Here is a 26,607-nt window from a genome sequence, read left to right on the forward strand (position 1 = left end):
ATATAATGGAGCTAATTAAATTTTCTTCCTAGGAAGCAGCCAGCTAGACCACTGCCCCAGGCACATAACCTCAGCTTATGACTTTCCGTCGCTCATTTATTCTGTATGTGAGATGAGACTCGTCGAACTGCAAAGGCAGAAAACTCAGGCCAGGCAGCTGCTGGTGAATTTTAGTAACTACAGAGCCAGCGTTTGAGTCTCAACCCTGACAGCACACATCACAGGCAGGTGACAGTGGAGGCACATCTTTCTGTCTGAGTTGGCTGTGGATGACAATCTGCCAAACGAAAATAATGGGAGAGGCATTAGTTGTATAAAAATGAACCAACTTGGCGTAGCTCTGAGGCATTTTGCAAGATTGAAGGAATATCACCCCATTTTCCCCTGAGATTGTTTTTATAAACAACCCAGAAAACATAACAATTAAAATCAGAGTCATGTGGGAAAATGTTTCTCCTAGTAATTTCATTAGTGCATCTTCAAAATTAAGCAATTTTGTCAGTCTTCATAAGAAACAAAGGAAATGATATTTAACAACAATCAAGCATTTGGCAGTCATTCTATTAGGTTCTTTACACATATTATTTAACTTAAATAAGCGTTTGTTCCCTATTTAATATCTGAGGAAACCAGGATGAAAATGGTTAAATGATTTGCCCAAGTTATCAAATCGCACACCCGGAATTTAAACCCAATTTTATTTGACTGAAAAGCTTTGGCTTTATCTACTTTAACACACTGCGTGACAGGTTGAAAAGTTCTGTGTTTAAAAAAGAAACTCTCTTAGGTGGAATTATTTGGGAAATATTCATGAGAGTGAGTGGTATGCATGCATGTGTACATCTGTATGTGTGATGTGTGTATGATAGCTATTTAAAATATAAATTCCATGAGAGGGAGAATTTTCAGTTGTTGTTCTTATAAATTGACTTATAGATAATATAGCTTTTATCGTAGATAGTCGTCTCCTATAGAAAGCGCTCAGCGTTACCCCTGGAAATAGGGAGATTCGTTACAAAGAAAGCAGTGACCACGTGGACCGTAGAGTATTTTACAGGATTTATAGAATCCATTTCACTGAAAACCAAGAGAAAGAAATTAATCTCTCTATCACCTTAGAAGATGGAATATGGATCTATTTATGCATCAGATAAATATATGAATGATCAAAAATAGATTGATGTAGATAATTTACATAGATACATAAAATGGAGATTAACTCATCCATTTCTGGGGTAAAAACAAAGTAGCACATTTCAACTTCTGTAGTATTAAATCTTTTTAAATTCCTGATTGCCTTCTTGAATAACAGCTGTTTTTTTCCCTACAGTTGGACAGTGTTACCTCCCTGATCCAAGCAGCCAAAAATTTAATGAATGCCGTAGTGCAAACAGTGAAGATGTCTTATATTGCCTCAACCAAGATCATCCGAATTCAGAGTCCTGCTGGGCCCCGGCACCCAGTTGTGATGTGGAGAATGAAGGCTCCTGCAAAGAAACCCTTGATTAAAAGAGAGAAGCCCGAGGAATCTTGTGCAGCTGTCAGACGAGGCTCGGCAAAGAAAAAAATCCACCCAGTGCAAGTCATGAGTGAATTTAGAGGAAGACATGTCTACTGAAACCATTTACTCTAGTGCCTATATTACAAGTCCTGGCTAAACACACCGCTTTATTTTTACACTTCATTAGTTCTGTGAGTTCACTAACTTTTAGAGTATAACCCACAAATAACATAAAACAGTGGAGGCTGAATCAACATTAGTAACACATATTTGGGATCATGTCATTGTCATCTCTGTATGGCCAGCACCTAATAAGTAATCAAGATATGCTTGTTGAATGAATGAAAGCTTCGGGTGTCATTCAGCCTTTCCCATCACAGAGAATATCTTACATTCATTACCAAATGGACATAGAAGACTCAAGTGAGATGTGTCATCTGTAATAGCTTGAGTACACTCAACATTTTCATTTTTAATTAAAACATTGACATGAAGTCTTGACTTGATTTTAAATGGAAACAAAAGACTTCATAAAATATTTTCCCATTTAATCTCCATACTTTCTTTACATGACCTGACCTGACAGACGTGTGATTCCTGCTATAGGAAAAAAAGTTCAATCTCTAGATGTCTATATCTTTTGTCAACTAATTAGGCCAACATTCATCAGAAACTAACCAAGCTTGAGCAATTAAGCTACTTCCTGGATTTTTAAATGAGCCTTGATTATTAATGGAGCAATTTATTAACATTATAAGGGTTATAATGAATTTTGATGCCACAATGTGCCTTTTAGGATTCCATTGTGTTTAGCAGTTCTGCACATTGAGTGTTGGGCTTAAATGGTCCATCAGAATACATATGTGGAGGAAGAGTTCTCACCCACTGGGGAAATGAGACACCTAACTATATCCTCAAGTGAGTTATGACAACAGAAATACAAGGAGTTCTGCATGACTCTAAAAATCCATATGTATCAGCTTACAATTGTAATTAAAAAGAAAAGACAAATTTGAAAAACCTTTTGGCATTGAGTAAAATATAACTGTGTGAATTGTACCATTGAACTATGAAGTAGAGTTAATGGCAATGAAACTGGAGTAATTTTAATAACATTCTTTCAAATAAAAGTCATTGAGGTCATTTTATAACTCCAATCACTGTGCTCATCCCTAGTTAAGTTCATAATGGACTTCATAATAGTCTCAGAGTCGAGCGCATTGCTTCTTTCTCTCCTCGCTCTTTCTCTCTCTCTCACACTCTCACTCTTGCTCTCGCTCTTTGGAGGAATTAAATTTAAGTTTCACTTTTTCTTATGCATAGAGTTACCATTCACAGGATCTGAAACATGCATTCTCTTTTCTACTTTATCAAAATGATACCATAATTGTAACTTTACTTTGTGCAACATTGCCATTGATGAGTTGTTTCAACAATCAGGCCATCTTAGTTTGATGAAGTAAAATTCAAACGTGCAGCACCAGTTGATGTTAGGAAGATCAACTTGGGTGAAAGTATGTGTGAAACATCAAAATGCATAAAGGTTGAGAACATGATGTGTATGTTATCTTGAGCAAAATGAAATGGGAAAAGGATTTATTTGACATCATTATTAGTTATGGGGAAATGTTAACATTATTATTCTAGTAAATTATTTCATTCTTCTAAAATTCTGGCTTGCCTGGGCTCACCACGTAAACTTCCTAGAAAGTGAAAGCAATAAGCTTCTCCCTGTCTTGTACTATGCACTGGCCCACAATAATTTTTCTGGACAGGTCCACTCCCTAAAAGAGAAGGGAGTGCAGAAAGGAATAAGGGAATCCAGCTAATTCAATTTTCCAGAACTATCTAGATAAATGAGGCAAAATAAGGAGTGTCTTTTGTTGGGATGCTACCATCATTTCTGCTCTAAGAGTAGATGTTGCAAGAGTAACATCTATGATACCTCCTTTTCTCAGGTAGAAGTGTGAATTTTTAATTTAGTCAAGAAAAAAAATTTAAAAAAAATCACCAAATTACTAGCTGTATATTTTAGTTCCTAAAGCCACATGCTCAAGAATTGTAAGAGTCTCGTCTAGAAAATCTAATGTCCCTTTGATCCTGCATCAACTTTCCACAGGTTGGAATAAGATGCCAAAAGAACAGAAATAACGTGAAATTATACAATTACCAAAATAACCTCTATATCTTAAAAAAAAACTGACTCTTTACCCAAAACAAGATGTGAATAAGGCCTCCTCTTCAAAGTACGTACATTTCCAGCTTAGCTCAAAACAAACAACTATAATTAAACAAAACAATATAAAAATTAACTTGGCGAATGTGCCAGCAGTAAAATCTGCCGTAGTGATCGAAGGTGCAATATGAACCAGATGCATAGAGCTGAGAAAGGCATCTGTGCTCCAGAGGGAATTCCTGTAGTGGGCGGCATTTCAAGATTTAGTTTGATTCAAACCTGCTGATAATATAAGTGCTTATATGCAAGGAAAATTAACAACAAATATGTTAACAAATCTTTGCATTATGAAGCATAGTTAAATGAACCTAATCAGTAAATATGAATGTAGTGGGTATATTTATAGGGAAGCCCCTCCCCTGCATGGGAATGGCAGAAATTTCTTAATGAGAATGATGGCTTTGGTGACCCATCTATACCTTCTGAGATCACATCACAGAGACTGGTGCTTCTTCTGATGACACATTTGCTTTATCCTGCTAATCAAAACTCACCTTTTTCTTTTAGTGAAATCAATTTGTGTTACTTTATGTAGGAAAAAACAAAAATCCTTGAGAGGGAGAAGAGGGTTTATTCAACCTACAAGGTCGATTCCATCCTGGTTAACCACCAGCATCCCTGTCAAACATTAGACTGAAATCACAATGATAACCTAGAAAATATTCATGAAATCATAATCCACTGAAGATTCTTCTAATTGAAAAATTGGAAGGTTTTCATCAAACAGGAAAGGTGAAAAATGTAAATCTCTCCTTTTTATTTATCACAAGTGGAAATTATTGGATCAAAATTTTTGTTTATTTCTAATGGAGTTTCTGGATACAACTCGACGATAAGTCAGAAAAAAATTCAAACACTAAATTTCAAAGGTAATTTATTAGTTATCCCCTTTCTGTTTGTCTTATGACATGAGTAAAAACTATGAATGCATTAGAAAATACAATAATCTTAAATGTGCCTTCTGGCCTTTGCAAATCTCTTAATTTATCAGTATTAGTATAACAAATGTTTGCCATAAAATTCCTTCTGTATAACGGGTAAAGATCTCCTTACCTATACAGAAAGGTCCACTTTTCCACTCTGGCATTCTTGCACATTTAACAGACACTTACCCTTCAAAGGAGGTCAGTTTTCAAGCCTTACTAAAGAAAGATAATTAAAATTGTGACCCCACAGTTAAGTGCCCATTTTGGGCCTCAAACCCAGCAATTAGTGCTCCTCAAATTCAATAATAAGTGGCTGAAAAGACTAGTGTCCGACAACGGAGAAAGTTGACAGACTTTCTCTCTACACCTTCAATTGTCCAGGTCTATTGATCTCCCCCATCCCTGGGTGAGGTATCATACTATTAACTGCTGCCAAGTTTCTGCCAGAATGATGCAGTCAGGCTTGCTCATCCCAGTCAATTACTCCAATTAATGTCCTTTCCTCTTAGTTCATGCACCAAAAATATCCCTCTCCCATCTCTCATCTCCCTAGGTATCTAACCCACATATAAATTGATTAATATATCCTGTAGCATTCTAGTTAAAATTATGAATTTTAATTCCCAGCAGCATTATTCCTTGTTTTTTTCTATTCCAGAAAACATTCTTACCCTTTCCGTGTCAAATGCACACTTCCATGCTAAGGATTGTGGTTCCCATGGATACAGATTTCTGTGTAGTGGCAGAATGAATGGAAGGAGATCTGAGGCTTTTCCTGGTGATGTTTACCATTCTCTGGCGAGCTCATTGCAGAATTGCCAACCTGTGTCAGTATTATTGTAAATAATTCTCTAGGTCAACAAAGCAGGCATCAGAATCTCAAGTGGAATGAAATCTGAACTTTCTTTTGTCAGCCTGTCTTCTGCTAAGACAGCCTGTTTATTGCACATTTAGGAATCAATAGCCATTTTTCTGTTTAGAAAGTCAGAAATAGCTCTGTTTGACTTGATCAGAAAGTTTAGGGACATCCATATAAAAGATTATAGCTTGCATATTATTTCAATAAATCTTTTTAAGTATCTTAGGAAAAATTCTGCAACCTGAAAAATTTATATTCATGCATCATTTTCATTTACATATCATGTACCAGGAAACCACACTTATTCAGATGAAAACCCCATAGTATTTCTTTTGTCATAACTCTCTTCCCATACCATTATGATATATCTATAGTATTAATATTTTTCATGTTACTGCCAAATAAACAAGCTAGACCTAATGACAGAAGCATCCATATATAAAGTAGTTGAAAGTTTTCATTTTGGCCCTTTGGGTCTATTAGGAAAGAAAATGTGGATGTTTTTAAAACTAGGTGTATGCAACTACAGAGATCCGAATCAAGGCTGTAAAACTATCCCACACATGTAAAAGAAGAGAGAGCAAAAGAAGAATTAAAATTTTAAATTCATTTTTTTGGCTATTTTTAACCAATTCACATGAACAAGAAACATTTTCTATTAAAGCAAAAGAAAGCATAGTTTACAACATTAATCATTTTACATGTGAATTTTTTTCCCCCTACCAGGATAGATAGGATCTATTCCTCGACACTTCCAAAGAAGATCATTAATACTAACTGAGAGACCCATTTCCAAATGGAACCCAACCTTACCAGAATCCCGTCTGCAGGCAGTAGATGGTTTGTAGGGCTGGCCCTTATGTAGATTCGGGGATGAGATATTTCATGGCTGCAGGCTGGCTTATGACATCCAACAGTCCCCATTGGTTTTGGGAAACAAAACACAAGAATTGGTTTTCAAAATAAGTTTGACAAGTTGGAGAAAAAAAGGCAGTAAATACAGAGCAGTCCTAAAGGAACAGGGCTAAGAAAGTGACAGAGGTTTGAGGGAGAATAAGAAAGGCGGCTGCAGAAGCAGATAACTTTTACAGCCAGAGGGAGGAGGAGTGAAGATTAGGCAGCCTCTTCCTGAGGAAGATTTTAAGGCTAGGATGGGGCACTTGTTGCTGGTGGCTTGAGTGAAGTCATGACAGAGGCAGGAGGATGGATGATATGACTTTTGAGGATGATTTAGTAATATTGTTTGCCAGATGAGAAAGGGAAATTCAGCTGCTTTTCTAGGCTGATGATGGGTGAAATTTTTCCCAATGTCAGAGCTAATCAGGATAATCACACATTCATATATTTAACAAATAGTATTGAGTAACTATGATGTTTCAGGCTCTAAGTTCTTAGGATATACCACATAACAGAATAAACAGGGATCCTTGCTCTCATGTGCCAGCTCTGTGCTTAATGCTGTTATGTATTTAATGCTCTCAGTAACTCTATGTGACAAACATTATTATCTCCATTCCATAGATAAGGAAACTGAGGCTTAAGCAGGATAAGAATCTTGCTCGAAAACTCACTGCCTTTAAAATTGGGTTTGTTGCATTCTAAAATCTGAACTTTTAGCTACCACGTCATCCAGACTTCCTGGAAACTGGGATTGGGGTTTTCAGTTGAAAATGAGATAGGCATTTCAAATGCTAGCTGACTTCCTATGTAAGAGCAAAAAGATCAAAACCTTGAAAAAAATATTAATCCATACCTATATCATTCAAAGCAGGTAAAAGACAGGTGCATAAGTAATTAGCGGCATATTCTCATCTTTAAAACTGAATGCAGAATATCAGATACATAAGGGGTGAATATTTCATCTATGTGATCTGAAATAAAATGAAAATTCTTGCCAAATTACTTTTGTTCCCATAAAGGAGAACTCTTCAGTGGAAATGCCCATTTCCACCCTTCTTCAGCATTGATTGGTGAAAAATATTTGTTGACACCATTTCTTTCCAGTTTTACAGCTGGTCTGTGTCTGTGGGTTTATAAATTATAGATCTCAGGGGAGTGTTGGCCAAGGATTATTGAAATAAGGTAAACTTTGTGTTCCAAACTGACCCCAATTATAGCAAATATATATTTCCTTCTTTATGGGGATCACAAGTGTATGCAGGATGTGCCTGCCTGTAGGTGAGTTAAGTCCTATAACTTTACATAGTCCTTCCTCCTAGAACCCACCGAAGGCAGAATTCTTCTTGCCCATGTTGCTGGATGTGCCTCCCTATCTCAGGCCTGGAGTTGTTAAATGACTTCCTTACCTCTCTTACAGTGGGGCCACAGGTGTTTCCTCAAACTGGAAATGTGTTTATTTGGGGTCTCCACCTTTGGGTACCTGGCAGTCACGATGGTGCCTGTTCCCAACTATAAGGAAAGGAAGCTCTCAAGAAGGAAATTCTCTCTGAAAAAGGCTTAGATTTCTAACAATCATCTCTACCAATGTCTTCAGTGTAAGATATCCAAAAGCCACTTAAATGATATTAGCAGAGTGGTCCCTGTGTTTTCATTTCCAATGAGATAGTTTCTAGTTCTAAAGTTTTCTTTCCTTTGCATTTTCAAGAGGAGTACTTATTTTTAGTTCTGGTTACTTGATCTTGAAGGTATGTAGCATCTCTTTAAGCATTCTAAGCCCTTCTCAGTAATTAAATCAACAGTTCAAAGGCCTGCAGCTAACTTTTTTTTCTATTCTGACAGCCATACATTACACAGTCTCAGGCCAGCCCTCAGCTTGTCACCTCAGTTTCCCATCTTTATGTGAACCTCTCTGTGGTATTCACTGAGAGTCTAGCTTAGACAGATGGGTTTCCTTGACCGGGGCTTCTAACATCAAATCTGGGCTGGAGTGTTTATTAATAAAGAAAATGGGCAAGTCTGAGATGTTACTTCATGCTCTCAGTTAAACAGAACTTTCCTCCTTCCTGAGGCTTTAAACATAAAATTAATTTAAAAAATACTGTAGAGAGAGTTTTCCATTGCTTGCCAAATTGCGCCATTATAGCTCTCTGTTCTTGTTTGTTGCTATACAATATGTCCATGGGAGAATTTCAGCAACTGTCTTGCAGGCTTAAGTTGTGCTTCTTATTGATTTTGAAAATTTTCCTTGTGCGGTCCAGTCTCTCTAAAGAAAATTTCACTGGACTTGAATGACAGAAGAATGATTTTTTCCTCCATATACATGACTAGCAAGTCCCCAAAAACAGAAGTAGCATATGTTGTGCCCAGTTTGGTACTTAATAGTTGAGATTTAAAATAAAATTTTCTTGGGGAAGCTGGGTCATTATGAATTAAAATTTTTGGTGAAAGATTTCCAGAGGCCCCTGCTTTCCATTTTGATTATGCTTTTAGTTCCATAGTGACTTGGCAAAAAAAAAAGGAATCACTTACTTTATGTACTTTTACAAACAGCAACTTTGAGAGCTTATACTTAGTAACATGTCTGATGGCAATATGTGGGATGAAGGCAGATCTAAACTAAGACCTCTGAGACGAAATCAAAGTGAGCAATCGACAATAGTCACGTTTATTGCAGCACTTTCTCGAGAGCTGAAGTCTAGGGCCATTGGAGGTGTCTTAGACCACCACGCTCGCGCATCTCACTCTGCTATGTGGAAGGCAGAGTGGGGCTGAGCGAACCGCCTGCTATAGTAAGGCCGATTCAAAGCTGTTTTATGGTTTGGCTATAGATAAACTTTGGCAAAAGCACTTGTAGATCTTTCTGGTCTATATTTACCCTTAAAGTCAATTTCGTCAATCAATAAAAATGAATTATTTATCCAGGAATAGAAAAAGCTCTTTGATACCCTCATGACATTGACATAGAAGCCCAAATACTCCTTGTTTGAGACTCTGCATGCCTTTTCTGTTTAACTGGAACAATGAAAAATTTGCTTTCATTGTGCTCTCAATTGAATTATTTCACACGTGTAACACTGGGTTTGTTTTGAAGTTATGTAGTATTATTTGAAATAATATTTTTATTTCTACTTATGTCACTCTGTAGTTTATTAGTAATTTGCTCAACTGATAAACCATGGATGTTAAAGCAATAAAAATGAAAAGACTGGCCATGCCTTTGGTGTTTATCTTTGGTGGCATGTGTCTTGGGTGGGACAAAAAAGGAGGTTCAAGAATTGCTGAGGATTCTAACCACGTGCTTCTAGGAATCACCTTCATTCCCACTCTCCTTCAGTTGCACATACTGCAACTCAGGGAGGGCACTTTCACAAACTACTGCATGCACACAAGTAACATGGACCATATCTGAGAGAGTTAAAGTCATAGTTTAAAAGAGCATTTGTTAGTCTAATATGGGCATTAGGCTTTTGACTTTAATAGTCACGTCTGTGTGGTTGAAGAATTGTTCTTTAGCGTAGGACTTTGTGAAAATGACCAATAATTGTTGACAACAATGAGACATCTGAGAATATCTGAACACACACTCCATCGTGGACACGGAATACCATGGGCTGTACTGATGCTCCTGCATCTGCATATTGGTGGGTTGTGAACATCCATCTTGACTTCTTTGTCTCTACCTTGGCAATACTCCTTTTTCAGTGGGAATCACATGGGGATAGTCTCTGGATATTCTTCCAGGGCTTACACACTGCTGTTGTCTGTTCTGAGACATCATTTTCTCCCTCTGGGGTCCCTATTGCTTCAGAATGCTTATTGCTAAGTCTCAATCTGTTTCTGTACTTTCTCAGAATGCTGTCTGTAAGTATAGAGTCTTTATCACTTAATTCCTTTTGTAGACCATGCTTCCCTCCATTCAGTTCCGCCAGATGCCAGCTGCCTCTTTGTTAATGAAAACGCCAGCATGAGGTTGCCTTTCTGTGTCAGTCTCTCCTGGGCCCCAGGAGCCCATATTTGTTCTGGCAGCAGTATTCTCTTCACCTTGATCTATTCATTGTGCTTGCTCTGGGGTTGGAAGTAGAACTAAAAGCACGCTTGGCATGAAGAATCTGTTCCTGCCTGGAGCTTGAGCTGATGCCCCAATATTTCCTGGGCAACACCATTAAACATTTCATCCAGGAGCAGTAGCTCAGGGAGGGAACTTCCCATTGCTGCATGTCCAATATCCTGTAGCCTGTGAGGGAAAGGCTACTGCCCCTCATTGTCAAGTAACTCTGGCTTTCTATTCTGTCTGAATCTCCTGTTTTTGGACAGAAGGAGCAGTTCCCTTGAGGTATGGGCCCAGAAAAGGGAATTTCCTTGAAGGCATCGAGGAGTGTCAAACCCAAGGGAGATGGCAAGAGGAGAGGTGTATGTCCAGCTGATCATACACAGGTTTATACCAAATTGTCTTTTGCCCTTGAGGATCATGGGGAGAGCCTAGAGGTATGGATCTGCTACTCTGAGCCCCACAGAGAGGTGGAAGGAATCCCCCCCCCACTCCTACCACCTCTCCTGCCTTCTCATCACCCCCTCGAATTGTTGGTAGTGACAGAATGTTAGGTGCACAGATGAAGTCTACATGGCACAATTTATAACAGCAGAAAACACAATTTTCTAGCAGTGAGTGGAGCACCAATCCGGCCATATTCCAAGGGACAAGAGTGGGCTGTCTCCCTCACTTGGCGGGTGCCGTCTGCAAGCATTGATTGAGACAGGTGTGGGAAGAGAACTAGCAGAGGTTTGTCGTCTTTGTTGTTTCTTTTTATTCGGCTTCAGAGGAGGCCTCTGTGACAGTGCTGGGGATCCACAGCTGGGTTCTGGAAGGTCTCCATTTCTTCTATTAAATGCTCATAGCGTCCCCCATCCACAGGGCTAATCCACTCTGTGGCAGTCACTCTGAGGCTTATTGCTTAAGGGTTATATTTGGAAGACTCCAATGTTATACCAGGCCCCAATGCCAGAGAGCTGTTTGAGCTCCTTGGTTCTCTTATACTCCAGAATCTTTGGAGCAATGATCACATCATGCTCACTTCTGTATCTCCAGCTCTAGCACAGTGACTGGCATAGGAGTACCTCAACTGATATTTTTGGGGAAAATGAGCAAATAAATGAATGAGTTTATTTCAGATGAATGAAAGCAGAATTCCACACTCTGTGATTTGGGACCTCTCTGAACTATCTAACTTGAAATTCTGTGAGTTGGTAATTTTCAAGTCTATAGTGAAAGTAACTCATGTCAGGGACAGGATTTGAAAACTCCTGATTTCCCTGCCACCCTCCAAACTGTGGGCACTGCCTGAGATATAGGAAAGTCACTGAAGAGGAAACACCCATGGGTGTTTTTTATTCATTCGTTTATTCAACAGTCAAAAATATTTCTTGAGGGGCTGTTAAATGCAAAGATGTTATGGGTGATAGAACAAAGCATGAATGTTTTGGAATCAAGACTTGGGCTCACAAGTTAATTAAAATAAATTGCAGAGGAAGGGAAATAAACATGCGGCTCACGGCAATCTCACCCAGGGTGCAAGAAAGTAAAGCAAGTTTCAGGAGTCATGGGGGCCCTTTGCAGAGGTTCTGATAGAGTATGGGTTAGCAGGGTGGAGAAAGATAACATTATGGGGGGAAAGACATGAGCCAAAGCACAAAGGTAGGACAGCATGTCACATGCAGGAGTCGACAGGCCAGAGGGAAGTGTCCTGAATGGCGACAGTAGGATAGGATCTCAGAAAGACCAGAGTGGGCTAGATCACAGAGGACCTCAATGTCGGGTTAAGGTGCTAAGGCTTTAATTTGTAAATAGGAGACAATATTGATGTCTCCTGGCAAACAAGTTCTCTAACACAGAGTTATGAGTGAAATGCAGAACTGAGAGGATGTCCAGAGTGAGAGAAGCAATTAGGAGAAATCAGTTGCAAGAATCCTATATGAGATAAGTAAATGCCTGGGTGAAATTATAAGATAGAGACTAAAGAAAATATTTTTTAAATAAGCTAACAAGCATCAAACAAAGTGACAGTAATGACTATCAGGCCTCAGCAACTGATTGTATAAGAGAGATTAAGTGTCTATTATGCTTGATCACATTAAGAATAATCAGCTCTTTAAAGAAATAGTCATATATTCTCCTATGGTTGACAAATGATGAATATGAATAATATTTATTGAGCAATTACTAAGTGCTGAGCATTCTGCTAAACATAGTAGTTGCATTACCACATTGAAGCTTCACTGTGGCCTGATGGTCTATCCTACTCCCACTTTACAGATAAGGGAAGTGAACGCCAGTTGAAGTAACTTGACCATTGTCACCCTACTAGTGAGTGACAGATCTGGCTTTTGAACCCAGGAAGTCTGAATTAAGTCTAAAGTCTCCTTCATATAAGTTATTCTGCCGAGTGAAATCATTTTTATTTTTCACTATCTGTTAATATGGAAGCCTTTCCAGCAAAGATCTGAACATTTTCAGTACCACCTATGAGATGACCAGATATGAACAGGCCTATGTCTTTTACTTTAAACTCTAACCCATTTTCTTAGTCTGGTCAACTTGATCCCACTGACAGTTGAACAGTCAGCTTACGAGAGGTCCAGGAAGCAAAGTTCCTTCTATCCCTAAGTTATATGGCTAAATTTTCAAATATTTAGAAGAATGAGACCGACTACCATAGTATTTCCCCTACCCTTTGGTGAATGTTAAAACAAGAGTCACCCACGATACTCAGTGTTTCTCCAAATTTTCCTTGGTGTATCTCTGACCACAAAGCAAGGTACTCAGAAAATATGAAACACACTAACTGAACAGCAACACAAGTCTTAGGTTCTATCTAAAACGTTGGACACATTTTGAATATATCCCTTTTTATTTTAATAGAGTATAATTTATTTTACTATAAAGGCAATTTCACATTTTCCTGTCAAACAGTGATGGTCAAATGGGTGGCACCATATTTATCCTGTGCCTTTACATACCCTCTGAGATCTACTGGGAGGGCTGTATCTGATTTGAGAAATGCAGAAACAGCCCAGATGTGTGACTCTTTTTGGGGGGCAAGATGACACCATGGCTAAGAGCATGGGCTCTGGCATCATCCTGCCTGGTTTGCACCCTGGCTCGACCATGGTTAGCACCAGCCTTCTTGGGCAAGTTGCTAAACCTGTAATTATCTCAAAATTCTCATTTGTAAAATAGAGATGACATTTCAGAATTCAATTAACACAACAATGATGTGTTGTACAATCAATGCCTCTCAGATTCAATGAAACATGATAGAATCTACCACATCGGATTATTATGAGTTAATGTTTGTAAAGTACTTTAAATGATGCCTGGCACAAGGTAAACAATAAAATTTAACAATTATTTTTATATGTACAATTTACAAGCTTCAAGATTAAAACATGAGAAACAGACTTCTGAAAGTTTCCTTATTGGAGAACAGGGAGAAAGCAAGGCCTGGAGAAGGAGAGCATGAGCTTGCCAGGGAATGGCAGATTAGCCAATTTATGTTAACTCAGTCAACAGATATTGAACACGCACAGGTTGGATATTCCTCTAGGTACTGGGGATGCAACAGTCAATAAAAACAATTTTTCTCAAAGGATTTAGAAACTGACAGAGGAGATAGGAGTTAATTAAATAATGTGTCCAAAAGTGCAAATTTGTATCTTTGATAATTGCCACAAAAGAGAAGCACACAGGTGCAGTGGGCCTAAAATTAGGGGCTTTGGCCTAATTAGGGAAATCTGGAGAGGCTGGTCTGAGGAAGTGAGACTTAAGCTGAAATCAGAAGAGTGAGTAGGAGCACACCTGGTTGAGGAGGATGTGAAGGACCTTGGAAGCAAAGCTAATAGCCTGTGCAAAGCTCTGGTGGGAGGGGGACCCCTGCACACACAGTGTTCCCATAGCAGGCTGAGGGAGAGCCTGGAGTGGGCCTCCGGGAGAGGACGTCAGAGAAGTAGCCAGGTACTAGATGGCCATGATGGGGAAGACAATAAAGGGACAAGACAAATCCTGTCCTCGTAATTCCCCTAAGGGCCAGCAAGGCAGGGCAGGCCCCACTCTGTGTCTCCTCCAGGAAGTTCAGCCACCGCTCAGCCCCTCTTCCACCCCAGGCGCCTCCTCACTCTTGCAGCCTGACACCTTCTTCTCCTGGGAGGGAAACAATGAGCCTAAGCTGCATTTTCACAAATGAATAAAGTACATAGGCTTCCATCTCTGCCAGGCATTTTGTGGGATGAGACAGAAATACTTCAAACCAAACAGAAGGTGCAATTCCTCAGCTACAAATTGCGTATGTGAGAGGGGTCCGCACAGCCTCTGCATTGGCCTCCTTTCTCTGCTCGGGGCTCTGTCCTGTCCACACCAGCTCCCCTGCTCATCCTTGCACAAGGCTCTGTTTCTCTCACAGATGGACTAGAAACTCCATTTTTGGTTCCCTTGCGAAAAGAACACATTATAGGAAGAATCTGAAGCAGAGTTTCATCCTTAGGAAGGATTGATAGTGCGGGTCCAAAAGGAAAGAGCTCTTTTATCCTTCATCATAGGATGTTTTAGGGAAAAATAGAAGAGGGAGAAGAATAAGAAGGAAGGGAAGATGCAGGAAATTTGCAGTAAAGTATATACAATATAAAATCTTCATTTACATATATATGTAATTTTCATTATATATATAAAATATCCATTATATGTACATAATTTCCATTATAAAATCTCCATTTTTTCATATATATATATATTCTCCATTGATTCTAAAAGTAAAAATATCAAACAGCTCATAGATACCTGGTTAGAGGGTTGATCCCGGACTGACCTTTGCTGGAGTGGGCAGGAAGATCAGATGCCGCAGCTGCTTTCCCTGCAGACTGGGGCGCAGAACTGCACAGTGGTTAGAAGCGAGGCCTCTGAGTGCGACAACCCAAGTTCCAATTACTTAATATCTCTGTACCTATGCTTCCTTATCTGTAAAGAGGGTATATTGCTTAGGTCTATAAGAGAATCAAGCAAATTAATACATTTAAATGCAGTTACAACAATGCTTTACGTCTAGAAAGCTCTATATGTCTATTAACTTTCCCCATTATTATGGCTCAACCACAGGCGCCCAGTAAGGAGGTCTTCTTTTGTTTCAGAACTGCAGGTTGTTTCGTTTGTTTCATTTTTATAACAGAGAATTCTTTTCTAATTATCTGCATCAATGAAGAGAAATTATTCAATTAGCAAATTTGAGTTTAGAAATATTTATTGTCATATATGCTAAATGCAAACCACTAAGTTAGATGCTTTTATGAACATGACTTCATTGAATCCTCACTCTTTAAAGTGGGTATTATCATTATCCCCATTTTACAGCTGAGAACACTGAGGCTCAGAGTTTAAAAAAATTGCTCAGGAAAGACAGAGGGTAAGTGCAGAAGAGTCAGGTTTTAAAAACATATCTGAACTATAGCACTTTTAAAGACAGCGTATAGCATTAATGATTAAGCACTTGTCTCTGAATCAGGGTGAGTTCAAATAGCACCTCCTCAAATCACTGAGTGAAGACAAGAAATTTATGTAATGTCTCTGAGCCCCATTTTCCTCATCTGTAAAATGGAGGTAATAATAACTGACTCAAAGGGTTAATTGCAGTCAGGCACAAGAAATCTTTAGTGCAGTGCCTGGTCCATAGTAAGTGCATGACGGGAAGCAATCGACGTGATTGTCACATATATATTATGTAGTATAGATCTCTTCTTACCTGGGTAGAGTAGCAGCTCTATAGCCCTCAGCAAGGCTTCCAAAGTTACTGTGATCAGCATCCTTTGCACATAATTTACTGCTATGTAATCAAAGCACCTTTAAAATGGAGTCCAAGTTGTAGGTGACCTTTGGTGAGAAACTGGTAGACAAATTATTTTTTTATCATTGAACAGTTAGTATTTCACTCCTCCGCTTCCTCCACTGCTAGCTGTCTTTTTATATTCACTTAAAAGAAGTGCAATAGCAGGTGGCATTGTTATCATCGCCATCATCATCGACATCATCCGTACACCAACCAACACTAAATAGTTCCTCCATACCAGGCATTGTGCTGCATGTTTTACGTGCCTTATACTATTCCTCTAAAAATCCCATAAAGCAACTTATCTCAGTTACACCAGATGGTGAGAAAATTGAGGCTAAGAGAGATAACAAACCTACCTCATATGATTATGACTAGTGGTGTCATAGCAACAAGATTCCAATGTATACATTTTAGCTCTCAAATGCTGAAGTCTACATAAAGTAGTATATATATCTTTCCAATAGGTATGTTTCTTAAGAGCAAAAACTCTTTGTAAATCTCAAAAGTGTTGGCTATTAAATTACTGCAGGTGGGCCTAGCATTTTCGAACTACCAATTTTCTGAGAGTTTATGTTTCTGTTCTCCATACTTGCCGAGATTGATTGGATGGTTCCAATTCCCCCACTACTTCAGAACACCTGCAGTAAAGGCAGAATGTTTTAAGTGTTCACTGAATGTTAATTGAACAAATGAGTAAATGAATTAAATTAAGTTCCAGCTGCACTGATGTAGCTGCAGGGTCTGTATATAAATGACACTTTTAAATAATTGGTGCAATCGAGAATGAAATGGCCAATTCTAGAGACATGTTTTATTCCATTACATCTAGACATAAGGAGAGGCGGCAATCATGTACCTTTAGATCTTTTAATATCAGATCCCATAATTCTTCTCAGATGTGCCAGGAGATGTGATAAGAAGGATGGGAAGCTGATGAGCCATGGAAGAACCTCTATTTTCTAGAACATACTTAAGTTGCGGATCACAACATTAGAGCAAGAAAAGAATTTCAGTGGGTTTTACTAACTAGGAATATGGTGATTGCAGAGACCTCAGTGAGAGTCCATGTCCACGTTTCATTTTCCCAATCCCAAATCCATTCTTTTCCAGGCAGAACCGGCCCAATGGAGACTTCGTGAAAACCACTGACTGTGGAGAAAATACTAATCTCCCCTTTAGCTTTCAGAAAAGAGGGTAAAGTTTTATTCCATGGAATCAATTTTATAAGAAGCCATATTCTTGATCACAAATACCAAGCGGGTATTCTTTCCTCACTAGGTTATTGAGAAGATTATGTGAAAGAGTATAAGTGGAAGTGCTTTGGGGATGGGAAAGCGCAGTCTTTGTTTATAGTAAATCTGGTAAGAGAGTCTTGAAAGTCTGCCTAAGAGAGCATCACAATCCAGACTTCCTTTTTTAGCCAAAGAACCCAGGTTTCAAATAATATCTTGTGTAACCTCAGTGTGAATGATAGAAGAAATGTCAAGCTGCTTGAGTTTGAGCCAGGAGGCCTTGCTCCTTCTATCCTCTCTGTTTCCTCAGAGGCAACAAGATGCATAGAAGAGAAGAAATCCCAGATGGAGGCTGGGGTCTGCAACCTTGCAGCTGTCTGTCTTCATTTATATTTTATTTGGCCTGGATTTTAAAGTAATTTGAATTGGAATGCCTTCAGGAAGGTCAAACAACCCCCAGCCCTAGCCACCAATTACCTTCTATTGTCTTGCTCAAGGATGATGCTAACATTTGTCAATATACTTGAATTTGAGCCCTTTTGTAGATCTTTTGTGACTCCTAAAGCTTTTAACTTGAATTACCTTTAGAGTGGCTACTTTCTATTTTTCCTTCCAGCAAAGATTCAAAGGATACAATGTGATCCAGCTGGACTGCAGAAAAACTCCTGTCACTTACTGATACCACAGCTTATCTCTAAATTTTGCTTATGCTCTTATTGTTTCCTTACCAATCATTGTCTCTTGAGGAATCCAGGACATTAAATGCTGGAACAACATGGAAATCTTTGTACTGACTTTCCTCATTGCTTTTAAGCCAAGGTTTCATGGGGTGAAGGAGGTTAGGTAATGTTTATTGATCATCAAACATATGGTAGACAGCATGACTTGGCCCTTACACCGATTATCTTATTGGATCTTTATACCAATGTTGTTATCTCCAGTTTACTGAGGTGCCTGGACTAACTTGACTAAGACCACACAGCTAGTAAATAGCAAAACAAGGATTTAATATCTCTTCTTTTTGGCTCCAAAGATCATGCTTTTCCTCCACTCAAGAGCATATATCTTCCTAGCCCCAAGCCAAAACACTCTCAAACCTAATTTCAGTTCTTCTCTTGCCATCTCTCAATGCCATGCATATTTCCGATTGATCATTTTTTTCTTTTTATATCAGTCACTTCTTTCTTTCTATTGGTTTGGGTGATACAAGCTCAACACAAGATTGACATGAGGGAAGCCATATTATAGACATGAAACCATATTGTAACTTTGAACGACTTCTGACTAACTAACCCAGCTAGATTTGCACCCTCCAGGAGATCCACCTGCTCTGTAGATTTTACGACGCCTGCTAGTACAAACACCTCCCAGCTGTGATAAGATGATATCTTTGCTCTTTTGAGTTCCTTAGGAATGTGATGATGCCCCCAAACTGAGAGTCTATGCTCATAGGCATCATCAATGACAACTGAAAGATCTGGTGTGGCAACTCCCAGTCTGTAACACCAGAGGGTCAACATTCCTAACCCCGACCCCTATAACCCACTGGCCTATATAACTGCTTCAAGACTCTGTGCCCCCTTAAGATAGCTCTTTCGGACATTAGTCCCCCATCTTCCCTCTTGCTAGCAAGCTGTAATAAAATGTCCTTTCTCTGCCACCATCTTACCTCTTGACAATTGGTTTTTGCCTCACAGTGAGAAGCTCATGCCCTTTGTGTGGCAACATGGGCCTTTTCACTCATTTTGATTAATTGGCATGTAAACTACCCTTGATATTTGATGTTTCCAAGCTGTAGAAGTCTGATTTTAGTGGGAAAAACTGTATTGCTCTAAACAGAGAGATGTCAGACCCTTCCTTATCTTGACAAGTTAGACACAGGCAGTGTCTTTGGCTCTGGCACTCAGACATGCATGCTGGTCTTTTTCTCAGGAGCTAAATACAGCAAAAACCAAGGGTCTAAGTTGTTGCTTTGTGGTGGAGGTAATGAAGGCAGAGGAATTTTCCACATCAAACTAGATTTGAGATGTGGTTTTGGCCTTTTTCCCTGCCTGCTTAGGCAAAGTTGGTTTTCCAGCCCTTCCATTGATTTGGGCAGCCCAATATATTTATAGTAAATGAATTTTAGGCTTGATTCACTCTAAGTCAGCTTCTGTGTTTTAAAACTTTTAACTTGGACAGATATAGTATTTTTATAGCCACCATAGTGACTCAGTGATAATCAACCACAAAACTCCAGATAAACAGATACAGAAGCAAAAACATGCACACAGCACACCAGAAGTCACCAAACTGCTGAACGAGCACCTGAACTTCATTACCCAGACCTACTCAACATTAGATGCCTACATAATAGTGCTATTTTAAAGTTACATCAGCTCAATATCCAAAAAATTACTGTGTTTCCTTTTTCTTTCTATGTGAAAGCTGCTACTAACCTTGAGTCCTTACCAGTCCCATTTCCTTTAGTAACTGTCTTGTTACTTCACAAAGGGCACAATCAGCTCACCACAAGACAGAAGTCAATCATGAAGAGGCAAGATGGTGGCAGAGAAAGGGCATTTTATTACAGCTTGCTGGCAAGTGGGAAGACAGCTGACTAATGTCCAAAAGAACCATCTTAAGGGGGGCACAGAATCTTGAAGCAGATATATAGGTCAGTGGGTTACAGGGGTGGGGGTCAGGAATGTTGACCCTCTGGTGTTACAGACTGGGAATTGCCACACCAGATCTTTCAGTTGTCGTTGATGATGCCTATCAGCATAGACTCTCTGTTTGGGGGGTTCCTCACATTCCTAAGGAACTCAAAAGAACGAAGTTATCATCTTCGTTGGGAGGTATATGCACTAACATGGGTCATAAAATCTACAGAACAGGTAGATCTCCTAAAGGGTGCAAATCTAGTTGGGTTAGTTAGTCAGAGGTCATTCAAAGTTACAACATGATCTCTTTTCTACAATATGGCTTCCCTTATGTCAACCTTGTGTTGAGCTGGCTTCAATTCCCCCTTTTTGATTTTTGTCCCTCAATCTTGAGGGACATCCTGTTGATGAGGGGCATAGGTTGTTCCATTTCATTGAACCAGTCTCTTACTAACATGGTGTGATGCAGGTGGGCTCCCAAAGTTTGGCCTATATTGTGTAAGCAAGTAACCAGGTATTTAATAAGAAGAATTTTTAGAGATACAAAAAGAAAAACAAGGCTAGTGGTGGGAGCAAATTATAAACCTGTTTCTGAGCCCAGCGGGGCAGCCAGTCAAGAAGACATGTAGATGTCACAGCATCTTTTTCAGTTTGAAATGTCCCTGACAATGTCATCGGGAGCTCAGGTGTCTTTGTAAGAGGCTCACACAGCAGCAGACATGATTCTCTCTTAGGTCTACATCAAGTCCTCCAGCTTCAGTTTGCAAGGCTTCAGGAGAAAGGGCAGGTTCAGTTCTCAAAGATTCTGAGTGAAAATAACGGAAAAAGAATTGAAATCATTAGCTTGGAGAGTTGTAGCCAGATATTTCAAGAGACTAGAAGAATTTAGGATCCAGTCCAGTAAACAGATACAAGCAAAAACCTCAAAGGCAATTAACAGCTCTAGAATGTAATATCCATGAATGTGTACCATAGTTTCTACTGAAGCATAATTTTTCTCTCTAAAATCACCCTCATTTTTATCAAAGATAGCCAATTAAGACTCATTGGTTTGCAAAATAAGGCTAGTTTCAATAAAACTTAATTCAATTATTTACATAAGTACAGCAAGAATAGCCATTGATCTTGTAGGTTTTGTGAAAATCTGCTTTGCTAGAACTTTTTATAGGGAATCTCAGGTTGAGCTTTATAGGCCTCTTTAGGCCAGAAAAGCCAAGCCAAGGATTTGTCATTAGGCTTCACAGGCAATACCTTAGATATGGTTGAATTCCTCTCTTTTCTTGAGGTTCCCCAAAGTATTTTGAAATTCTGGGCACCTGCCAGATAAATGACCTTCCTTACTTACCCAGGGTGCTGAAATCCTTGTAAACAGGCCAGCAGGCCAACGCTTCCAAGTGGCTTTATCCCAGGAAGTCAACGTTTATTCCTCAAAAGCTGTGTTGTCATATCTGAGTCTATATGTTTCTCTCAAATATGACATTCCAGTTAAAGCCTTAGTTATATAACCAATGTTTGCAAAAGTGTCCTGCTTTAAGGAGAACAGATTCTTATTGAACTTATGCAAATAACTATATTGCAAGGAAATAACCATACTCACTCACTCACTAAGTTTCCAAATTCTGGAGGGATAAGGTAGGGACAAAAAGGTAAATGTTTCAGTTCTGCTCACAAAGGTATAATTTCACCAAATTTCTATAAGTCATAGCGAGTATAAGAGAGAAAAAAGTTTCCTTAAATCTGAGAAAACAAAATAAAACATAAAAAAATCAACAATACTTCAAACTAAATTCATAAAAATTATAATCATCCTCATCAGTTCCACAGTCCTGTGTAATAGATTCTTTTTTTTTTTTGATTTTTGATTTTTTCCTTTTTCTCCCCAAAGCCCCCCAGTACATAGTTGTATATTTCTCGTTGTGGGTTCTTCTAGTTGTGGTATGTGGGACGCTGCCTCAGCGTGGTCTGACGAGCAGTGCCATGTCCGCGCCCAGGATTCGAACCAACGAAACACTGGGATGCCTGCAGCGGAGCACGTGAACTTAACCACTCGGCCACGGGGCCAGCCCCGTGTGTAATAGATTCTTGATCTTAATCTTCTTTCAGCAGTTTCATGAGGTCATCAGTTTCCCTCTTAAAGTTCTGTAATTTCTTACCCACTTCAGTTTTATGATCTGAAGTTTGTCAGAAACCTGTATTCTAGAATATCAGAGTCCTTTCCATGAATTTCTCTGAAGATGAAACATACTAGCAAAAGTGTCAGGTTAAAACAATACGTGTCTGTAAACAACAAGATCTCAAAATGGCAAGTGACAAAGAAATTTGATTAATTTTGTGACGTACAATACTTTAAAATAATAACCAGAATTATGACTGACAGCCAGAACTGATCAGAATTTTAGGAATGTTATATATTTTTTAAAACCTTTATATCAATAGCATTCACCCACATAATACCACCTAAGAAAGTTTATTATCACTTATTTGACAATGCTTCCCATGTAATTTAACATATCAAATAAGCCTATTAGTTTAATGTCTTCCTCCTTATAGGTAGAGAGAGCAAATCCCTTTGGGAAGTCGCAGGGGTCCTCTGAAAATCCTCAGAGAAATTCTCTTCCTTCTTCCAGGTTAAAAGAAAGCCTTTATTCAGGATTTGAATATTTTGGTTGTGGGGGAAACTTGTAAAAAATATCAAAAAGTTTTAAAACAATTGTTCATATAGGAAACAATGCTCAATTATCTATTCAAAGTGACAAATGAAGCAGTCAAGAGCAGTTAAAACAGTCAAAAAAATCTTAATAGACCTCTTTCTTTCTGAACATAGGAAATTATTTTAACAAAATATAGATTTTCTGTCCTTTAGGAAGACTTAAAGTTAAAGGAAAACCTTTCATAACCTGTTGATCAAGAGCAGACCAAAAGTTCAAGAAAATTATCCTTTTGAGAGAGAAAACCAAATTTTCATTTTTGCACCAGCTCATTTCTTTTATATTAAAACTCATTTACTTAATTGGATTTACTTTAATCTTAGCCAACTTGACCAGGCATAAAACTCCTTTCAGAATTTCTCTTTCACAAATGTTTTGTAACTTTCTTTTTACATTCAGAATCTGTCTCATGCTTCCTTTTTTGCTTCTAGCACTTTAGGATAAATTTATCTTTCTTGATTCAACAAATAAAATATTTCCATTACTTATAACTTCTTTACTAGAAACATACATTTTACTTTCCTTAGATACAAAGATGTTTGCCTTATTAATTTTTAGTAGCTTTAATTACATATATTAATTAGAATTTTTAACCCTTGCAGACCCTAGTAAAAACTAAAAGCTAAGAAACTATGAACTGTCTTTTACCATGCATGCTGTGCATATGTGCTGTGCATACAAATTAGCATACTGTGGCTTGGCAAATTTATAAATACTTTTTATAATTCTAGAAATATGTTGCTTCATAGTACAATCTTAATAAAATACAAGACATGTTTACTAATAGACCCAAATACCTTTTAATTTCCTTGTAATAAGAAAACAAAGGAAGACAAACCAGATTTAATAATTAATGTCTAATATTCTATCTTATTTGGAAATGATCTACATAATCAATGAATTTTTATTATTCAGTTTAACCTAGCAAAACTCCAATGTTTCAAGTCACCAAAGAGATTTTGGAAGCTATTTTAAGTACTCATATCATAAACTATAATTATTGCTAAAAGTTTATCTATAAACTCCTATCTTGGTTTTATGTAGACCATTTGTTTGTAACAATCATATTTAGATTGCTCACAAAAACTTCATGTGACGCTAAAGCAGTTAGCCATCATCTTAAGTTAAGTGCATATGCCATAACACATAATCATTGTTAAAAAGTTTCCTGCAAAACTTTTACCCTTTTTACATTTATTCAGTTTGCATGTTTCTAGTAATTAGAACTTAGATTGCCCACAAAACTTCATGAGACATTAGACAAAATTAGCCATCATTTTAAGTTATCATTTTTGCTAATCAGTTTTGTGGTAGAGATAACATCAGCTTTTTTGTCCAATAAACCCAGACATGTCTGCATCATATCAAAATACTGACAACTGTAAAGACATGCTTATTTCAATCAAACCTACAATCTTAAATACTCTTTCATTTACCAAAGATTAATTTTATATCATGTTAACTCAAAAGACATTTGGGTTAATTTCTTTTCCATTTATAAATAATTTAGGTAGGTACTTATTTTAAGCCAATTAAATGGAGCTCTTAATTTTTGGCCATACCATCCAGAGGTAGAAACATCATACACATTTAACATACATATAGACACACATACACAGAGACTGCACAGTTATTGTTTTAAAATTACCGCCATGAATCAGGTACAAGGCTCTCTAGTTATGAATCCAAACTTACTTTAAACCTTTTTACTAATATTTGTGGAGAAGACACTCAAGATGCTAGATTTTTGGCAAGGGAACTCTTTGGCCATTTTTCTTGCTTTCCCTCCCTTTTTTTCTGCAGTCTTAGGAATTAGAGATGGACTAGATTGTCCCCAGAGGATTTGCAAGCTCTTTGAGATAAAGGAAATGAGTGGAACCTGAACCACCTCTAGAGCTGCTTTTCCAGCCTTACAAGAATTTTACAAGAACAGTCACTCTTGATTTCTCAGAAACTGGGTTGTAACTCAAATGACATTATAGTTTGATCTACCTGTCCAACTACATCATAAAGACACAGAGAAACCCCTCAAATTTTCTCCAAGATCAAGTTTCTGGGGCATAACCCATCCAACTGAAAGTCTTTCCAATTAGTTAAAATGCACCCAAGAGATGACTCTCTGGGGATGCTTGGGGCGTTCCCCATGGATATAAAGATGGTGCCTGACTGACAACAGTCCCAGAGAAGGGTGCAGAGCCTGACTGTGGGCATCTATATAGTTATAAGATTTAGTCAAGTCCTGCTCAGCCCAGGCACTTAGTCCCTGAGCTAGCACAAGGTGAGCCAGGGAAGCAGGAGGTAAAGGTCTGGAGCTGGTTGGGGGCCAGGGCACCCAAAGCTGGGGTTGAGACTTAAGTCCCTGGCAAAAGGGTTTCAAGTTTTTAATTTTACAGAAGGTCCACATTCTGCTTAGGTCCAGCCTGGTCTTAACCATAACTTGGCGGCAACAGAGGAAGTGATGAAGGAAACAGAGAAAGAAAAGAAAAGAGATCAGGCCTCACCCTCACAGCCTCTTCCTGAGGGTTACTAAGATAAGGGTCATGCAACAGTTCTCATGCTGGAGCACACAACCCCAGCAGGACAGTTCACGGAATAAATCACAGGTCTCCTATCCTCATAACCAACTCAGTAGGCACTCCAGATACTCAACAAGTCAACTGCCAAGAGAGGGCACCCCACTTACGGTCTCTGGGGTGATCAGGCCCAGAAACCAGAGCAGGGGGGACTCCCAGGGGTGGAGTCTTTGACTCTGAAGATTTCTTTGTGTCTCAGTTGCAAAGATCAAAAGGAGACCCAAATAACCCCTGTGACTTTAAGAGAGACAAAAGAAAAGGGTCCAATATCTTGAAAATTACCCCTGAACCTAGGGCAGCATCCTACCTATTGTTCCTCCTGTGGGGTTCCTGTAGCAAGGGATGATGGGGGCATCCCCCTTCATTGCATCCTTTGTATATCTTCCCAATCATGCCTGGCAGTAATAGGTGCCTGGTGAATGGTCCCAGAGATAAAAGAATAGAGAAAAACAGTGAAGAATTTTCTGCTGGTCTGGGGGACATTCTACCCAATTGCATCCTGGAGCCATCCTCCCAAGAAGGGGTTCCCAGTCTCAACCAAAGTTTAGAGTTTGGTACTTTCCTTGAACTGGAGACCTGGTTGGGACTGTCCTGTGGTTCGGAGTGTGGTCAGGAGCCATAGGGAGGGATGCCAATCCAGCCTTAGCAAAAGAAACATGCCACGGGAGTCTTGGAGATTGGCGACTATCCTAATGACTTAAAGTGGTCGACCCGTGCCCATGTAAAATTTATATATTAGAGATAGGATTAGGAAAGAATGGATTAATTCATTCATCATCAACATCAGCCTTAAGGTACTGATTCTCTTTGAGCTGAATGCCATGATTTGCTCCATAGAGTAGCCATGGACAGCAAATGTGGATTCATACAGCTGTCCAAGACAATTCTCGATGAAGAAATGAATTTAGATCCATCCTTGAAAAAGAAGAAGGCACAAGGAAGAAAAGAGCGCTTACAAGAACTTAAGTTCACAAGCCAATGAAGCAAGATCCCCGTACAGGTCACTAGAAGAAATGATGCTGGCTCAGTGAGCTGAGGAGTCAAAAGAAAGATTTCCTGGACTCTCAAGGTCTGGTAGCACTGCTCCTTTATTCAGAGAATAGCATGGAGTAGCATGGGGACAGGACTCATGCGCAATAAAGGGCTGTAAGCATGGGGACA

At 38.8% G+C, this 26,607-nt stretch overlaps 1 protein-coding gene across 3 annotated transcripts in view; it reads left to right on the plus strand.

Annotated features, from left to right (window-relative positions):
• Positions 1–9,630, plus strand: part of CTNNA3 (catenin alpha 3) — a 1,485,947-nt gene extending 1,476,317 nt beyond the window's left edge. For all 3 annotated transcript variants that reach the window (XM_046655293.1, XM_046655294.1, XM_046655295.1), the window contains one exon: positions 1,331–9,630. In XM_046655293.1, the coding sequence (XP_046511249.1) occupies positions 1,331–1,618 (288 nt within the window). In that variant the 3' untranslated portion in view covers positions 1,619–9,630. The remainder of the gene's footprint in view (positions 1–1,330) is intronic.
• The last annotated feature ends 16,977 nt before the right edge of the window (positions 9,631–26,607 follow it).

This window comes from Equus quagga, chromosome 2, assembly GCF_021613505.1.
Source record: "Equus quagga isolate Etosha38 chromosome 2, UCLA_HA_Equagga_1.0, whole genome shotgun sequence".
NCBI classification, from domain to species: domain Eukaryota; kingdom Metazoa; phylum Chordata; class Mammalia; order Perissodactyla; family Equidae; genus Equus; species Equus quagga.